The sequence below is a fragment of the Podarcis raffonei genome, chromosome 2, assembly GCF_027172205.1.
Source record: "Podarcis raffonei isolate rPodRaf1 chromosome 2, rPodRaf1.pri, whole genome shotgun sequence".
NCBI lineage: Eukaryota > Metazoa > Chordata > Lepidosauria > Squamata > Lacertidae > Podarcis > Podarcis raffonei.
In genome coordinates this window covers 105549957-105566419 of record NC_070603.1, presented here as the reverse complement: position 1 = coordinate 105566419, position 16463 = coordinate 105549957, and the positions used below count along the sequence as shown (strand labels likewise).

General features: G+C 48.9%; 2 protein-coding genes and 1 long non-coding RNA gene across 5 annotated transcripts; 2 read left to right on the top strand and 1 right to left on the bottom strand.

The window, feature by feature from the left end:
* Positions 1–867: 867 nt before the first annotated feature.
* On the top strand, positions 868–12796 carry DALRD3 (DALR anticodon binding domain containing 3). Its single transcript, XM_053378415.1, has 13 exons — positions 868–1130; positions 2087–2385; positions 3293–3561; positions 4908–4966; positions 5507–5629; positions 5910–5980; positions 6686–6744; positions 7317–7399; positions 8226–8349; positions 9324–9382; positions 10364–10477; positions 10600–10668; positions 12211–12796. The coding sequence occupies exons 1-13, from the start codon at positions 942–944 to the stop codon at positions 12328–12330; spliced, it is 1638 nt and encodes a 545-aa protein (XP_053234390.1). The 5' UTR covers positions 868–941; the 3' UTR covers positions 12331–12796.
* Positions 12797–16463, bottom strand: LOC128408537 (uncharacterized). Of its 3 annotated transcripts, none has more exons than XM_053378416.1 (3): positions 16135–16463; positions 14869–14977; positions 12797–13859 (listed from the first exon to the last, which is right to left on the bottom strand). In XM_053378416.1, exons 1-3 carry the CDS (start codon positions 16396–16398, stop codon positions 13381–13383), a joined length of 852 nt encoding a protein of 283 aa, XP_053234391.1. In that variant the 5' UTR covers positions 16399–16463; the 3' UTR covers positions 12797–13380. The 3 variants fall into 3 exon arrangements, with proteins under 3 accessions (XP_053234391.1, XP_053234393.1, XP_053234392.1); XM_053378418.1 differs by having other exon boundaries at positions 12797–13697; XM_053378417.1 differs by lacking the exons at positions 14869–14977; positions 16135–16463 and adding an exon at positions 14546–14684 and having other exon boundaries at positions 12797–13979.
* On the top strand, positions 13897–15048 carry LOC128408538 (uncharacterized). The gene is made up of 2 exons (XR_008329121.1): positions 13897–13979; positions 14546–15048. It is a non-coding gene; the product is annotated as an uncharacterized LOC128408538 (long non-coding RNA).

Genomic DNA, 16463 nt, shown 5'->3' with positions numbered 1-16463 from the left:
GTGGAGTTTCCCGAAGAAACTGTATTGGGACCTGTGCTTTTAACTTTTTCATATATCATTAGAGTGAGGGGTAAGCAGTGAGGTAGCCAAGTTTGCTGATGACACTCAGTTGTCCAGGTCCATTATAACAAAGAGAGATTGCGAAGAGCTCCAAAGAACCTTTTCAAATAGGCAGTAAAGCAGCAAATGCAATTCAACGTGCCCACCTGTGCGTACAGACAACATAGCTAGTAACTGCCATTTTAGACTACGTTATTTGCAAAGGCATGCAGAATTGCAGACCGCTATGTACAAAAAATGCTTCAAAGGCTACATATGTATATACAGCCTAGGGCTACAATCCTAGGGGGTTATTGGGTTGCTGTTTTTATTTTGATTATATATTTTGATTTTGTTCTGTGAACCGCCCTGAGACCTTTGGGCATAGGGCAGTATATAAATTCGAATAATAATAATACCCATTTGCCAGGGAGTAAACTACATTGAATTCAATAGGACTTCTGAGGAATTCTGAGTAGACATGGCTATGACAATGTGTTGTAAGAAACTAATTATGACGCAAGCCTCGGTGGACCTGATGAAAAGATTATGCCATTTTAAAAAAAACTGTCTTTTATTTTTATTTTTTTAAAATAAAATTGTTATTAGATTTTCCACAATGATAACACAAACCACAAAGCAAAATGATACACGGGAAAAGAAAAAAAAGGGGGGGGGGAATCGGTCTTTTAAAGTGCCCAAAGACTCGACAACACCAAGGGTGGCAGAATCCCACTCCTACGATGCCCATGCCGGCTTTGGCTCCACCCGGAAGTCAGTCTATACTATAGTTCTATGTTTATTTTCCATCATGACATCACATCCTGGCAAACCGGGCGGACTTCCCCCCCTCCCCCGCCCTCCAGGAAAGAATTCCGGAGTGGCCGGCGCCTGGGGTCGCTATGGAGACGCGCGAGAGCCGCCTGTCTGTCTCCGAGACCCTGGAGGCCTTGAACGCTGCTCTCCGAGGAAAGGCCGGGGTCGGTGCTCGTGGCCCGGTCTGGTTCAAGGAGAGCAGCGCCCGGAACTTACGTAGCAGGGATTTCCTGGCTCCGCAGGCTGCCCTGATGGCCATGTTCGCGGACGGGCAGGTAAGGGGGCGTGTCCTTCGCGAAAAGGGGCGGGGCGATGGGGCGGGGCTGCCTTGCCTGTATTCATTTATTGGTATGGAAATAGTTCCCCTGTGAGGTACCACCTCCAGCTGTCAGGTGGTGCTTTGTGATTTACTATTATTATTATTCCTGTATTACAGGGGGTTGGACTAGATGACCCTAGGGGGTGCGTACAACTCTTACAATTCTATGGATGTTATAACAATAACAATAACAATAACAATAACAATAACAATAACAATAATTCATTACTTATACCCTGCCCATCTGGCCAAGCCTCCCCAGCCACTCTGGGCTGCTTCTAACAGAATATTAAAAACACAATAAAACATCAGACATTAAAAACTTTCCTAAACAGGGTTGCCTTCAGACGTCTTCTAAAAGTCAGAAAGTTGTTTATTTCTTTGACATCTGACAGGAGGCTGTTCCACAGGGCGGGTGCCACTACCAAGAAGGCCCTCTGCCTGGTTTCCTGTAGCTTCACTTTTCGCAGCGAGGGAACCACCAGAAGGCCCTTGGAGTTGGACCTCAGTGTCCAGGCTGAACGATGGGGGTGGAGACGCTCCTTCAGGTATACTGGGCCGAGGCTGTTTAGGGCTTTAAAGGTCAGCACCAACACTTATCACTCCATATTTTATTTATACTCCTCTTTCCAGGTATCTTAGAGAAGACTTGACTGCAGAAGTCACCTACTAATTCTTTCCCTGCAGCAGATTATTTTAGTGATCTAGAGACCAGGTTTTAATACGTTACCCACAGCATTTTAGCTTAGAAAGCCCAGCTGTGATCTATTTGTGCTTGAAATTTGGGTTGTCTTTTTTTAAAAAAAAAAAAATAACCACATGGTGACCTGCTTTGTTTCTGCTCCTGAACAGCTGAAACCAGGAGGAAGCTGACGCTCGTTGACTCTTCTGCCTTTTCTTGTATCACAACAGGTTCCTGATGGCGTTGCTGAGAGTGTGTCTTCGCTTAAACGCCCAGGGTTGCCACCCATCCGGAGTTGCCAAAAGAGCCCAGCTGGACTGACTGTGCAGTTAGAGAGGCCTGCTGTCTTTGAGCAGGTCCTGAAAGCCATTCCTGTGTATGCGGAGCCCCCTCAAACAGCCCATGGGCACAGCATCCTCCTGAACTGTGTGCCCCTGCACGGCTGCAAGGGCCTGAACTCGCTGAGTTTGAGTCACCTGAGAGCCATCCTGGTCACTGACCACCTCGCAGGCACACTCCGAGCTCAAGGGTATTCTAATTGTCAATCACGGATCCAGGAACATGTGTGGCTTTCTTATTTGTTTATTACAGTGGTACCTCGGGTTACATATGCTTCAGGTTACATACGCTTCAGGTTACACACTCCGCTAACCTAGAAATAGTGCTTCAGGTTAAGAACTTTGCTTCAGGATAAGAACAGAAATAGGTCTCCAGCAGCAAAGCAGCAGCAGGAGGCCCCATTAGCTAAAGTGGTGCTTCAGGTTAAGAACAGTTTCAGGTTAAGAACGGACCTCCGGAACAAATTAAGTTCTTAACCCGAGGTACCACTGTACAACATTACACACAACGAGAAGTAGATGCAACAATGTTCAGTGGGGCTGACTTCTAAGTAGGCATGCAGATGTTTGCAGCATTAATTTGTCCTCCCCACAGTTCAAAGCTGGTTATATAGCTGTGAATGTGCTGTGTCCTGGAGAGAACAGTACAGTGGTACCTCGGGTTAGGTACTTAATTCGTTCTTAACCTGAAGCACCACTTTAGCTAATGGGGCCTCCTGCTGCTGCCGCACCGCCAGAGCACGATTTCTGTTCTCATCCTGAAGCAAAGTTCTTAACCTGAGGTAATATTTCTGGGTTAGCGGAGGCTGTAACCTGAAGCATATGTAACCTGAGATACCATTGTATTGTCCTTTCTAGGACTTCGGCAACATTCTGAGAATCTTACCTTCTTTTTAAGAGAGCTCTTGGTTCTAGCCTTCATTTCTGTGGAGGAGAAGTTCCGATTTGGAAAGCAGTGCTCTACCGTCAAGCCTTTAAATACAGCACTCAGTCCATACTGGACCTTTAGCTGTTCTTTGTGTAGAATATGGAGAGTTTTTCTTCTGCTCACTTTGGCAGTTGTATGGCCAATGTTATGTGTGGTTCTTTGCCTTTCAGGATGGATGTACACCTGGTCCCATCTTCGGTTGATGAGGAAATCCATAGATTCCTGCAACGGCTACGAGTTAAGTGGCCTTCAGCTTTGGAAGCCTCCCAAAGCCCTGAGGATATTCAAGCCATGAAGGAAAACCTTCGCCAATGTTCTCATGCCACTTTTGACCAGACGGAGCAGAATGCTGTTGTGTGCAAAGTGCACTTGAAAGGATTCCTTGAGGAGGAGCAGGAAGACTTGGAGGGCTATGACCCTAATGTGGACGTCTTTCTTGGTAGGCACTTTATTTTATCATTTTTAAGCAGATGCCTGCCTTATCCCTAAGACAGGTAACTGTCTCTTTGTATCTATCTTCACAACAATGTAGGATGGAGATGATGACTTGCCATGCTAATATGGGAGCCACTGTGCTGTAACATTTAAGAGTGTTGGACTAGGATCTGGGAGAAAAGGGTTTGAATTTTTGCTGAGTGACCTTGGGCCTGTCACTCTCTCTTAGCCAAACTATATAAAATAATTGGAAACCAGGTCCAATGCTGTTATACCAAGTCTATTGACCTGACGGGTGTTTTTATCAAGGAAATAGCTGTGGCTGGATCATGGTTGAATTAGTTCCACTTGGTTGCACTTCTTCTTCTTTGGCGATCGCTCATAGTTGAGTAAGATTGTCTTCCATAAACACGGTTTTAACAATGAGTCTGTAGGTGACTGTGGAGGCCAATTCTGGATCCACACATCTGGATCCCACACAGTGGGAACATTGGTTTCCGGGCAGGAGTTGATCACAGTGTGGATTTGCCAAGCGTGCCATCCTCTTAGCACATTTCTCCCTTGTGTCCTGAGTTTGAGTGTCTTCAAAGTGTCTTAAAGCCCTGAGTTGTGTCCTGAGTTCAAGTGTCTTCGAGTGTCTTCAAAGCCCATGACACCTTTGGTAAAGGCTGTTCTCCAATTGGAGCGCTCGCAGGCTAGTGTTTCCCAGTTGTCAGTGTTTATACTACATTTTTAAAGATTTGCCTTGGTTGCACTAAGCCCTAGGAAACCAAGAGCTCTAGAGCTGCAGAAACAGGCAGAGCAGAAACTGAACACCCTTCACACAATATTTCCTGAGAGCCAGTGTGGCATTGTGGTTGGAATGTTGGACAGGGACCTGGACCAGGGTTCAAGCGCTAACTCAGACATGAAGATAACTGGGTAACCTTGGGCCAGTTACTGACTCTCAGCCCAACCAACCTCACAAGGTTGTTGTGAGGATATAATGGGTTGGGGGGCGCATGGGGACAACCATGTAACCCACCTTGAGTTGTCTGTAGGAAAGGTGGGGCTGGGGCATTGTTTGGGTGGTTTAGTTCTGGGGGGCGTTGTTGCTGGTTGTTTTTTTTTGTATATTCATTTCAGATTTTGTTGTGATTAGCGTGGAAATTTTTCAGCTTGGTTTTGTATTTTTAAAATTTATCGGATTATGACTACTTTTATTACGTTGTAGTTATGTATCTTTTTATATGTTGTAAGCCACCATGAGCCTGGTTTGAACTGTGGAAAGGCAGCGTGCAAATAAAACTATGTATGCGTGTATACATGTAGTAGTAATAATAATAATAATAATAATTCATTCCTTTTCAGTGACAGAGGAAAAGCTGCGCCATGTGGCTGAGCTGCAGCGTGTGGCCCTGCAGTGCACGGTGAGTAGACTTCAGCCAGGGGTGAACGGAACAACTGTCTTGTGTGGTCTCTGCATCTCATGTGAGCTGCCGCTCTTCTGCAGGTTACACAAAACAATGAAATACCGTGAAAATCCCTGAAACAAGAAGTAATCGACTAGAAATATTATCTTATAGAAATAAATTAAATAATAAAAATCAAAAAGCTTAAGGAAAAAATTAGAAAAACCTAGAATTGTACAAAGCCTTAACGGGATGCCGGCCACAAACCTTGTTTCACTGAACTATTCAGTTTCCTCAGAAGGAAATGGAAAAATCATAAACCTTAAATGACCAAAATTCAAAAATGGGGTTAAAACTCCCCAGAATTCTGAAGTATTGTAATATTCTAGGTTTTTCTAATTTTTTCCTTAAACTTTTTGATTTTTATTATTTAGTTTATTTCTATAAGATAATATTTCTAGTCGATTACTTCTCGTTTCAGGGATTTTCACGGTATTTCATTGTTTTGTGTAATTTCTCGGTTTCATGACTGTCTTTTTTCCACTTCTTCTTCTGCAGGTGGCTGCACCAGAAAAACACTGCTGCATTGTGCATGTGGTGAGCAGCGAGGAGGCCTTCCAGCAGCAGAAGGTGGACTTGCTATTGAGGCTGCTAGCCCCACAAGTGCTCACAGTTTCACAGGTGAGGAGTGCCCTTTCTTTCTAGGTACAAGCTGTGTGTAAAGCTCTTCCTGCTACGTTGGGTTGCTGCGGGGCCAGATTGGGACCGTGGCTCAGGGGAAGGGACTTTTACCTTTGACCTCACTCTAGCCCCATTTGGAATTTCCTCCTCCATTTTTTTCTTTTTTAAGAGGGGAGGAAAGCTCCCATTTATGTCAATTGGGGAGCTTTCTTTCTGTTGCAAAAAGCAGGCACATGGTGGTTGCGGGCGACTAATGCTTTGTTACCTATTTATTCCCTAGAAACACCTTGTCTGTGGGCCTGTCAAAGTCACTCGCTGTGCCTCTCCCATGGGTGCTCTTCAGTATTTCCAGTAAGTTGCTTTTCTCTGCCAGGACCCTTCCCACACAGGACCCTTCTGCTTTGCTAATAACAGTGGAGCCAGGGCAAGCTGGCGATGAAAGCACGCTCTTGCTTGCGCTTACCTTCTGGGTATTCTGCGCTTACCTTTCGGTCGCTCATGGAAATTGCTGCATTACAGCCGCTTGATAAGCAGCTGGTTTGTGGTGCTGTCTTAAGCACTCATTCTTGACTTTGGACAAACAGCTTTGTTTCCAGAGTCCTGAGTGTGGTGGCGCTCCTGGCATTGTGGTCCAGAAGAATGCATTGAGAAACTTTGCCGGTACAGTCATACCTCTTGTTACGTTCAGTTCAGGTTACGTCTTTTCAGGTTGCGTCCTGCGGCGACCCGGAAGTACTGGAAAGGTTTACTTCTGGGTTTCGCTGCTCATGCATGTGCAGACGCTCAAAATGATGTCACGCACATGTGCAGAAGCGGCAAATCGCGACCCGCGCAGACACAGGTTGCATTCTGCTCATATTGTGAATGGGGCTCCAGAACGGATCCCGTTCGCAACCAGAGGTACCACTGTACTGAGCCTGCACATGTGGACGGGGTGTCTCTCCCCACCTTTTCCCACCAGCCCTAGTATTATTCAGCATTTGCTTTTGCACCCGTAGCACTGTAAGTATGACATGTTCTCTTTTCTGAGGGGCTGCAACATCTCCTTGCTTACAGGCTGCGGAACTCCCAGATGTATGAGGCTTCAGTGCTGAAATATGGGGACCTCTCTCAAGGTAAAGGTTTGTCTCTTCATTTGTTGCGTGCTGTTCTGTCTCCTTGTTTCTGCTTCTGGGAGGTTTAGATGTGTCCTACAGCTGGCACGTTGGGGGTTGTTCTTCCTATTATTCTGGGTTTCTTGCCCACTTCAGTTGGATGTCTTGTCCAACTGCTTGAAAAGGCTTTATTATGAGTCTACCAGGCTTTCCTTTCACCCTGTCAGACAGGGGAACCATAAGCATTTCCTCCTGGATGCACCCCAGCCCCCAAGGGGTCTCTTCCACCGAACACTCCAGTTCCACTGAACTCCTTTTAAATTTATTTATAAATTACTTATCCAAAAAATTTATAGCCGTGCTTTCCCCTGCCACAAAGGAGTCGGTCAGAGCAGCTTACAAAAATGAAAGCAAACATTAAAACAATGGTTAACCCAATCATTGAAACACAAATTATCAAACTAAGAAACAGCAGCAAAAGACAAGAGCCCTTAAGTGGCAATAGAATCAAAAGCTTCTTTAAAAAAAGGAATGCTTTCAATTATCAATGGTTTTGTAACTGCTGGCCTGTTTTTCTGGCTTCCTTCCTCTAGATGACACCTGGACGGAAACAGTCGGCATCTTGACATCAGCTGCCATCCGATTTGAGATGCTGAGCACGACCCATCGGAACCAGGTAAGCGGAGGAGTCCCTTTCAGGTGTGCTACGTTCACAGTTAGGAGGCGATTGGGTTGCTCATGGGTGGAAGTGGTATAATTTCAGCTGCGTGGAACGGCTTTCTTTGGGACTACAACTCCCATCATCCCTAGCTAACAGGACCAGTGGTCAGGGATGATGGGAATTGTAGTCCCAAAAACATCTGGAGGGCCGAGTTTGCCTATGCCTGGTTGAAAACATGACTCATGCTTCGTGTTGTAGCAGTTACCACTCCCTCAGTTTACAGTCCCAAGTTACAGCAGCTGGGAATGTCTCACTCCAAAACAAAAAAAACCCCATAACCCTTTCTTAACAGAGTAATTAGGTGCACAGGTATGGGGACAGTGGACAGAGGCACTGCAACACTGGGGAGGGTAGATGAATTTGGGGACGTATGAAAATAGCAAACTGGCTTAGAGTGAATCGGAAGAATGCAACAGGCAACTTTGGGCCAAGGGAATGGGTGTGTGGTTATCATCACCTTGACAGATGTGGATGTGATGGGCCATGAATAAAGGACAGTTGCAAATGAACAGACAAAATTAGCCTTTTGCACGCGGATTTGTCAGAATCCCTCTCTTCCAGGAGGAGGGAGTCTGGGTTGGCCTGGGCAAGGCCACCCTTTCTGGAAAGTGGAGATAGATAGAAGGTGGCCTGTGCTCCCTTCACTTTCACCTTGGTCACAAGTCACCTTGGTAACTTGCAGGGGAGGCCAGGGCCTTCTTGGGAGTAGGGCTAGACCTGACATTCTCTGCCTGCTCCCCACCCCATCCCCGCCCAGCATTGATTTTTGCATCATCCTCAGGTTCTCCTGGATGTGGAGGAGACCAGCATCTCCACCAAAGGGACCAAGAGCGGAGCCTTTGTGATGTACAACTGTGCTCGGCTGGCCACACTCTTTGAAACATACCAGCGGGCCGTAGAGCAAGGTGAGAGCCCTCCCATCTTCACGCAGGCTGTGCCATGGCGGCCATGATTCTGTGAATTGGTTGACAATTGACCTGGACCTTCCCTTAGAAGCTGGGGTAGTACTTAAATCGCCTGATTTAGGATTCAAGCAAACAACTTGCTTGTGGAGCTGTCATGCTTCATGCTTGTGGGGCCCCGTTGGTCCTGGGACTAGGAGCAGCCAGCCTGCCATGGTTGTTATCATAATGAATTTTCTGGAGCAGGGAGGGTCCCTTGCATTGGCCAGTGATTTGTAGCAGGTGGCCAGAAACTATGGATCCTTGGCTTGGTTAAAAGCATTCAGAAAGGTACCTGATATTAAAACGTTCGCCATGTGTTGAATTGTGACACTTTACACACACACACACACACACACACACACACACACACACACACCCCTCCTGACTACAGAGGCAGATTTTGAAACTTGCACGCAGTGTCTCCCAGATTTAGAACTCAGAAGGGCAAAGCGGTCGAGGGATGGTGTGCCCACACACTTCCTTCAGCTCATTTCTACGCAGCGTAGACCTGCTGGAATTAGTGAACCTAGGTTAGTCAAGTCTATTAATTTCAGTGGGTCTACTCTAGAGCAGAGCTCGCATTGCCTATAACTCTTTATGTCTTGCTCCACGGCCCAAGCTCCTTTTCCCTTTTACGCATCCTGGTTTATTGCTGCTCTCCAAAATGCCACGCAGCCCTTTATTTTGCCCTTTAGAACTCCTAAATATTGCAGCTTCCCCACCCACTTTTTAGTTGCAGTTGGGATTAATTACAAAAAAAAAAAACTGAGCAAATTTAGGAATGTTGGTTTAATCTGCATGGCTCTCTGTAACTGGCAGGTTTGGAGTTTCGCTGCAGGAAATGTGAATCCCTCCGTATGGCTATCATTGCATCCCCTGAAAGGCTTTTGCCTAAGATGCTCCTATGGTAACAAATTTCTCCCATCCAATTCCAGGTCTGTACCCAGCCTTTCCTCAACCTTCGGAGCTGAACTACGCATCTCTCAGGGAAGAGGTAAACAAAAGAATACAGTCGGCGACCATTTTAGGCACATCCAATTGATGCGTGGTTTTCAGTGCGTGGATCCTTTTGTACCTGTAAGAAGGCAGAACGGGGGCAGGGCGCACTTATACATGCTCCGCTGACAAGCACAGGGGCCAGAAATGGAACCCCTGTGTGAAATGGTCACCACCTGCACAATGATCCAGGCCTGCAGGGCTGCTCCTATAGGATCAGCTGGATTTGTTGGGAACACAAACATCATTTGGCAAGTTGAGCCAAGTTAGGGCAACCGCTAGAAAGCATGGAGGAGGGTCTAAAATATGCAGAGCCGGCCCACCCATGAAGCAGGGTGAAGCAACCGCTTCAGGCAGCGGAAAGGCAAGAAGCAGTTCCCCTACAGGTGCTCTGTGCTGCCCCCTGCAGGAGCAACCCAGGTAAGGAAGGCTTTGGCCGCAGCAGAGCAGCTGAGTATTCCATTACCCATCTTTGCTGCCCCTAGCGAATCTAACCCCCCCAGCCCCCCAGCCTGGTAGGGTGGCAAGGCTTTGCAAGGGCTTTTCCTCGAAGGGAAGCCCTTGCAGAGCCTCATGCCCTCCCAACATTGTGGGTGCAGCAGGAAGGTGTTTTGCCTCGGGTGCCAAGATGTCTCGGGGCGCCCCTGAAAACGTTTACCTTGTCCAAACTTTCTGCTACAAAACAGGCCTCAAGACACCTGCCTTGCACAAATCAGCTCACGGAATCCAGATCGCCGTGTGCTTCTATACCAGTCAGGTGCTTGTGCTTCTTGTGTCCGAAATCTCATTGCTTGGTTCCCTCCTTGCCAATTAACAAACTGGGGGATGAGTATAGGTGTAATGATGATTTGGACCAAAACCCCCATCAGCCCCAGCAATCACGGCCAGTGGTCAAGGATGATGGGGGTCGTAGTCCAAAACATCTGGTTGGGGAAAGCTGGGCTACTGAGACTCCCACATGTGTCTTCTCTTTCTGCAGGGCGAATGGCTTTTGTTGTTCAACAGTATCCTGCCTTTCCAGGAGATCCTGAGCCAAGTGATGCAGGTGCCCATCTCCAGCGCTGGGCTCAGAGTCACAGCCAGCACGGAGGCGGTGAGCTGAGTTTTCAGATATTGTGAGGTGGGGCTGTTGAGCTGCCTTCCCCCCTCCCCTTTATCAGCTTGGCTTCCTCTTAGCCATAGGTGAATCTGGCATCGCTCTGCTTTGTGTTGCAGATTTGCAAGTTCCTGATCCAGCTGAGCATGGACTTCAGTTCCTACTACAACCGGGTGCATATCCTAGGGGTAAGTGCTCTGGGAGGAGAGTCGCTGGGTATACAGTGAGTTGCAAGTCCACACTGCATCGGCTCAGGCTATTTCCACATAATGAACATCTGGCCCGAAAGGTGCATTCGCTACAAGTCAGGTAAACTTGTAATAGGCTCGTTTTGAAACATACTGATCTTGAATCCTCAAATCTGGATTCAAGGCTCGGCTTTGGAGAGTTGCGAAGCCTAGGGAGTGGCCAGCTTCAGGTTTGTAGGTCCCTGACTTCGTATGCCAGAAAAGGTCTTGAGTTCTGTCCACCTGCAGACTGCTCCTTGGCAGCTATTTCACTCCTCCTTTAAGCCAGGAAACTGAAATTAACGGTGGTTTCCTGTTGTGTCTGAACTTGGAACTACAGTTAATGATTTCCAAATACCGGTAAGCCACAATCTGTAACCCATCTTTGAGCAGCTTCACATCTTTGCTTGCTTAGAAACCATCAATCATGGTTTCCTGGTTCGGACAAAACAGGAAACTATGGTGAACTTTGGCTTCCTTGTTTGTTTAACCATTTTCATAAAGGGAAGAGTGAGGTGCAGCTTGGGCATAACTTGGCATATTTTATTTATTTCTGAGTCAGGAGGCTGTGTTGGCATCTTCAGTCACCCATGCTAAGGCTGTACTATACCTAGTGGAAAAAAGAAGCCCCGCTCTATTTTATATCCTCTGCATATATATTTTCTGCAAGAATCGTGATAAAGAGGAAGGGACGCAGGTGGTGCTGTGGGTTATACCACAGAGCCTAGGACTTGCCGATCAGAAGGTCGGCGGTTTGAATCCCCGCAACAGGGTGAGCTCCCATTGCTCAATCCCTGCTCCTGCCAACCTAGCAGTTCAAAAGCACGTCAAAGTGCAAGTAGATAAATAGGTACCGCTCCAGTGGGAAGGTAAATGGCGTTTCCGTGCGCTGCTCTGGTTTGCCAGAAGCGGCTTAGTCATGCTAGCCACATGACCCAGAAGCTGTATGCCGGCTCCCTCGGCCAATAAAGCGAGATGAGCGCCACAACCCCAGAGTCGGTCACGACTGGACCTAATGGTTAGGGGTGCCTTTACCTTTACCTTTGGAGCAGAAGGCTCCAAAGACTTCTGTTCCCACCATGTGAAGCTCATTTCTGAAGCTTTGCTAGCTAGAAGCTTCCATTTAGGATGTACTAATATTTTCAAAACGTTAACTAAGGTGAAGAGGTAGACAAAAGGATCAGCTTTATGAGCCTAAAGCCACAAGTGTAATTTGCCTTTGAGTGAGAGTGACAGGCATCAATTTAATAACTCAGAGTCAGCTGATGCCGTCACTGACACCGCTGTCATCATAGAAAGTTGTCAATAACATAATTTCCAGCACATTAGCCTTTGTTCCCACGAAATTCAGGTCTACACAGCGCCCTCTGCACGATGAAGGGGGCCCTGTCCATGGGCACTAATGGAGAAATGCACCCGTTAAGGGAAGGCACAAACCCGCCACTCAGCCCTCAGAGCTGTTGCACCAGGCCCCTGTGACGATCCTGTTTTTGCTCCCAACAGGAACCACGTCCCCACTTATTCGGTCAGATGTTTGCCCGGTTGCAGCTGATGAGAGCAGTGAGAGAAGTGTTCTGCAGTGCCCTGGCCACCCTCCACTTGCCTCCTCTGAGCCAGATCTGAGCAAGCCTGCAGGGGTGACTACAGGCAACCTGCCCCGGCCCTCCCATTGGCCAGCTCTGTTGCGAGGAGCAATGGACAGCGCAGTCACATGACCAAGAATGGGGAGGGTGCGTGCGGTACTGTTGCTGTTGGACAATCACCCTTCACAGCTCAGCCTGGCCCGGATACATGCAGTGTTTTGGACTTGAACCAAAGCGACCTGATGGCGATGCTGGCGAGGAGAGAGGGCACAGACTTCGCCTACATTCCGGATGGTGGGGGCCTGATGAAATTCTTTGTGGAGCCAAAGTTGTGACATTCCAGTTAGGAACATATAGGCTAAAAACTCCCCTGGGGGAGCACACAGGTTAAACACTGTAGTGGCTGCGTTGCTTTTATCCCTCCCATTTTCCTCACAGCGGACCGAAGGCACAACAAAAGCTGGCATATGAGCAATCCAAAAGAAAGCACAGAGGATGGATGCAAATGGTGGTTCATTGGTTGTTTTTATTCTGTTCTGAGCTGACTGACACCCCAGCTACGCCATGTCCCTACCCACATACAGAAAATCTTTGGCACCTGTATCAGAAAAGAAAGTTTGTAAACGAAGTTGCATAGCCTCACACAAACACAGATGTCTGTCTGCCATTTGGGCAGAAGGCAAAGTTGTTGCTTAGAGCAGGGGGCGTTTGTTGTCCATGGCAGTTGCAAAGACTTGCTCTGTGCATACCAGGGTGGGCAGAGGCTCCTGTCTGCAGCATCAGCTTGCGGCTTAGGACAAGGAAAGGGAGGGAAAGAGGACTCAGATGTTGCCAGCGTTGACAAACTGACCAGCATCTCCTGTCAGCAGCTTCATTGAGGAGCAGAGAGGCAAGCTGACTGAATGGGGGCTGTGCGTATCTTATTTCTGTGGGCCCCACTATAACCAGGAGGGCGCTTTCTCCAAGGCTCAAGGCTGAATTTAGCGTATCTTCCTGTGAGAGGTGGTGCAAGCTGCCCGTTCCACCCATGGCACCTGGCGGCCGTCCCTCTTGTTTTGCACCCAGCGCCCCAGAGGTAGGCCGGGGCTTGCTACTGCAGCTGCTTCATGAGGAGGCGGATGAGCTGCTGTCGCTGCAGCCAGTACTGGGGGCCCTGATGCGGAGGCAGCTCAAAGAAGGAGAAGGTGAAATTGCGGCTGAAGTTGAGGTTGGTGATGCTGGGCACGGGCGGCAGCTTCACCCCCTGCCACTTGCTCCGGAAGTGCCTGGGTGAGCCTCTGCTCCGGCTTGCCTTCTGCTTCGCCTTGCCTTGGAGCAGCAGGGTCCTCGGCCGCTGCTCCCCTTCGGCAGCTGGCGCCTTCTCTCCCAGGGGGTCTTGGAAGAAGCTGCAGGAGCTGGGTGTTCCTGCTGCCGAGAAAGGGACACTGTGCAAGAAGGACACCACAGGCTTGAAAAGGGCATGGAAGGAGGTCTCGGACTGAGAGGGCCCAGTCCAGGGCGCCATGTCAGGAGTGCCCAAAGGGGCTGCTTTGGCATGGGGGAGGCCTGGCAGCTTCTGGCCTGGTTTCTCTGAGGCAAGAGAAATGGGAGCAGAGCAAGTGTTAGTGAGGCGCAAGGCAGGAGACTCCAGCCCTGGGCTCAAGTGTGACACTGGGCTGGGTGCACAGGGGATTCCTGAGGCAGGGCAATGTGGGAAAGGATAATAATAATAATAATAATTTTTTATTTATACCCCACCCTCCCCAGCCAACGCTGGGCTCAGAGCGGCTTACAAGCAATAATAAAAACAAGATGAATGATTACAACTTAAAAACAAAAATAAAAAACAACATTAAAATAATTGAACATTAAAATATTAAAATGTAGCCTCATCGCAGGAGGAGAAGGAAAAGAAAAAAGAAAGAGAGGGAGGGAGGGAATCAAATTGGCTCCAAGCCAAAGGCCAGGCGGAACAACTCTGTCTTACAGGCCCTGCAGAAAGAAATCAGATCCTGCAGGGCCCTGGTCTCATGAGGCAGAGTGTTCCACCAGGCCGGAGCCAGAGTTGAAAAGGCCCTGGCTCTGGTTGAAGCCAATCTAACTTCCTTAGGGCCTGGGACCACAAGGGTGTTGTTATTTATGGACCTTGAGGCTCTCCGTGGGGCATACCAGGAGAGGCGGTCCCGTAGGTACGAGGGTCCTAGGCCATGAAGGGCTTTAAAGGTCGAAAGTAGCACCTTAAATCTGACCCTGTACTCCACCGGGAGCCAGTGCAGCTTGAAAAGGATGTGGTTGATACAAGACTCCCCAGGGAATGTCAGCACCAGCCTGCACCCCTTTCCTCTGAGGAACACAGGTGCTCCCTGCTCCCTCTGTTCTGGCCTGCATTCCCCGCAAAGCCCTTTGCCCCTGCATATGATCTCTGTGCCCTCCACAGAGGCCAGGGACCTGATGGAAGCCCCAACATAGAACCTGCTGTGTTCCCCCCACAGCAGCCCAGCCCCCTTTCAACTACCAGCAAGAGAGCATTAGCCCAGCGCCAGGCTCTCTGCAATCCTGCCAGTGGCAGGTAGGGCAGTGTCAGACACCAGAGCCTCACCAAAGACCTTGCCTCCTTTGGGCATCTGCGGAAGAGCCATCCTGTTTTGCCTTGGGGTTAAGGGAGTCTTGGGAGCAGTTTTATTCTGGTGCTTGTTTGCAGCTCCTACCTGGACATGAGGGGGAAAGAGATATAGGAGGTTAAGTTTTGTAGCTCAATAAAGCAAACAGCAATCTGTGAGAGACGGGTTGTGACTCTTGGGATATGACACCTGCACATACTAGAAGAAGAGTTTGGATTTGATATCCCGCCTTATCACTACCCGAAGGAGTCTCAAAGCGGATAACATTCTCCTTTCCCTTCCTCCCCGACAACAAACACTCTGTGAAGTGAGTGGGGCTGAGAGACTTCAGAGAAGAGTGACTAGCCTAAGGTCACCCAGCAGCTGCATGTGGAGGAGCGGGGAAGCGAACCCAGTTCACCAGATTACGAGTCTACCGCTCTTAACCACTACACCACACTGGCTCTCTATATTCAGTTTCAGTCTCAATATGCAGCTGTTGTGAGTCTTGGGCAGGTGTAAACGGGACTATGTGGACCTCAAACACTCTCTTATTGGTGGGCAACGGTTTTGATGTACAGCAGTGGAGTTTTGTACTGCTGGTCAAAAGTCTTAGGAGAACACCACGAGCAGAAAGCATGCATTGCCCTGCTGCAGGGAGGTATTCCAGCAACTCTGTAATGGGACTTCAGTCCTGCAAGTACAGCTCAGCCTCAGCTAACACACCCCTTGTTCAGCCTTGTCAATGGCTGGTCTTTTCCTCTGCCCTGAAACCAGTAAACCAGCATGGAGGGATGCAGAAGGACCACCAGGCAGCTTCCTTCTCCAGCACGAGCTCTGTACCAGGGCTAGCCCCATGACCATGTGAATTTCAAAGCCCTAAGGGGATCCCTCGTGTATCCTAATTGCCTAACGACAAGCGTAGCCAAAGTTGCTGGACTGCAGCGCCCATCACCTCTGACCATTAAGTCTGGCTGCCTGGGAGTTGCAAGGCCAAGAACACCTGGAAGGCACTGTCTTACTATAAAGGAGGAGTGAACATTTGGCAAGCGGTGGCCTGGAGCCAGGTATCCACGCTGCACGAACCAGCAAACACAGCTGTGCTGTGAAGGCAGGAATATTCATGGATGCTGGTCCTCTGCATCAATGCCATCCTGAATTCTGACCTGCCTGAGTTTAATTCCCCACCACTGCTGCAGAGATACATCTGTCCCTGGCAATGCACCAATATCTCCACTCTGCCCCACCAATCGGGCTTTCCCTACCTTCTCCATCCAGCCTGTGCACTTCCCTCTGGCAGGATCTTCTCTGGTCCTTCCATGGCCCTGGCACCGCCTGAAGCCGGGGGTCACACTCATCCTCATGGCGCAGCCGGGGTGGGTGGTGACACTCGCTGTGGGCAGGGCTGAACCTCGCTGAGCCACCAAAGGGAGCAGGCCTGTTGCTTCCAGGGGTGCCATCTCCTGTGGCTGCTCTGAGCCAGCCCCTCTCTGCCTGGCTTTGGGGACAAAGTGCGGCTGGAACGGCATTTTTGAGTGGACCGGACTGTAGCATCCCAGGTTTGTTGGTGGCAATGACAAGGAAGCAAGGTGGT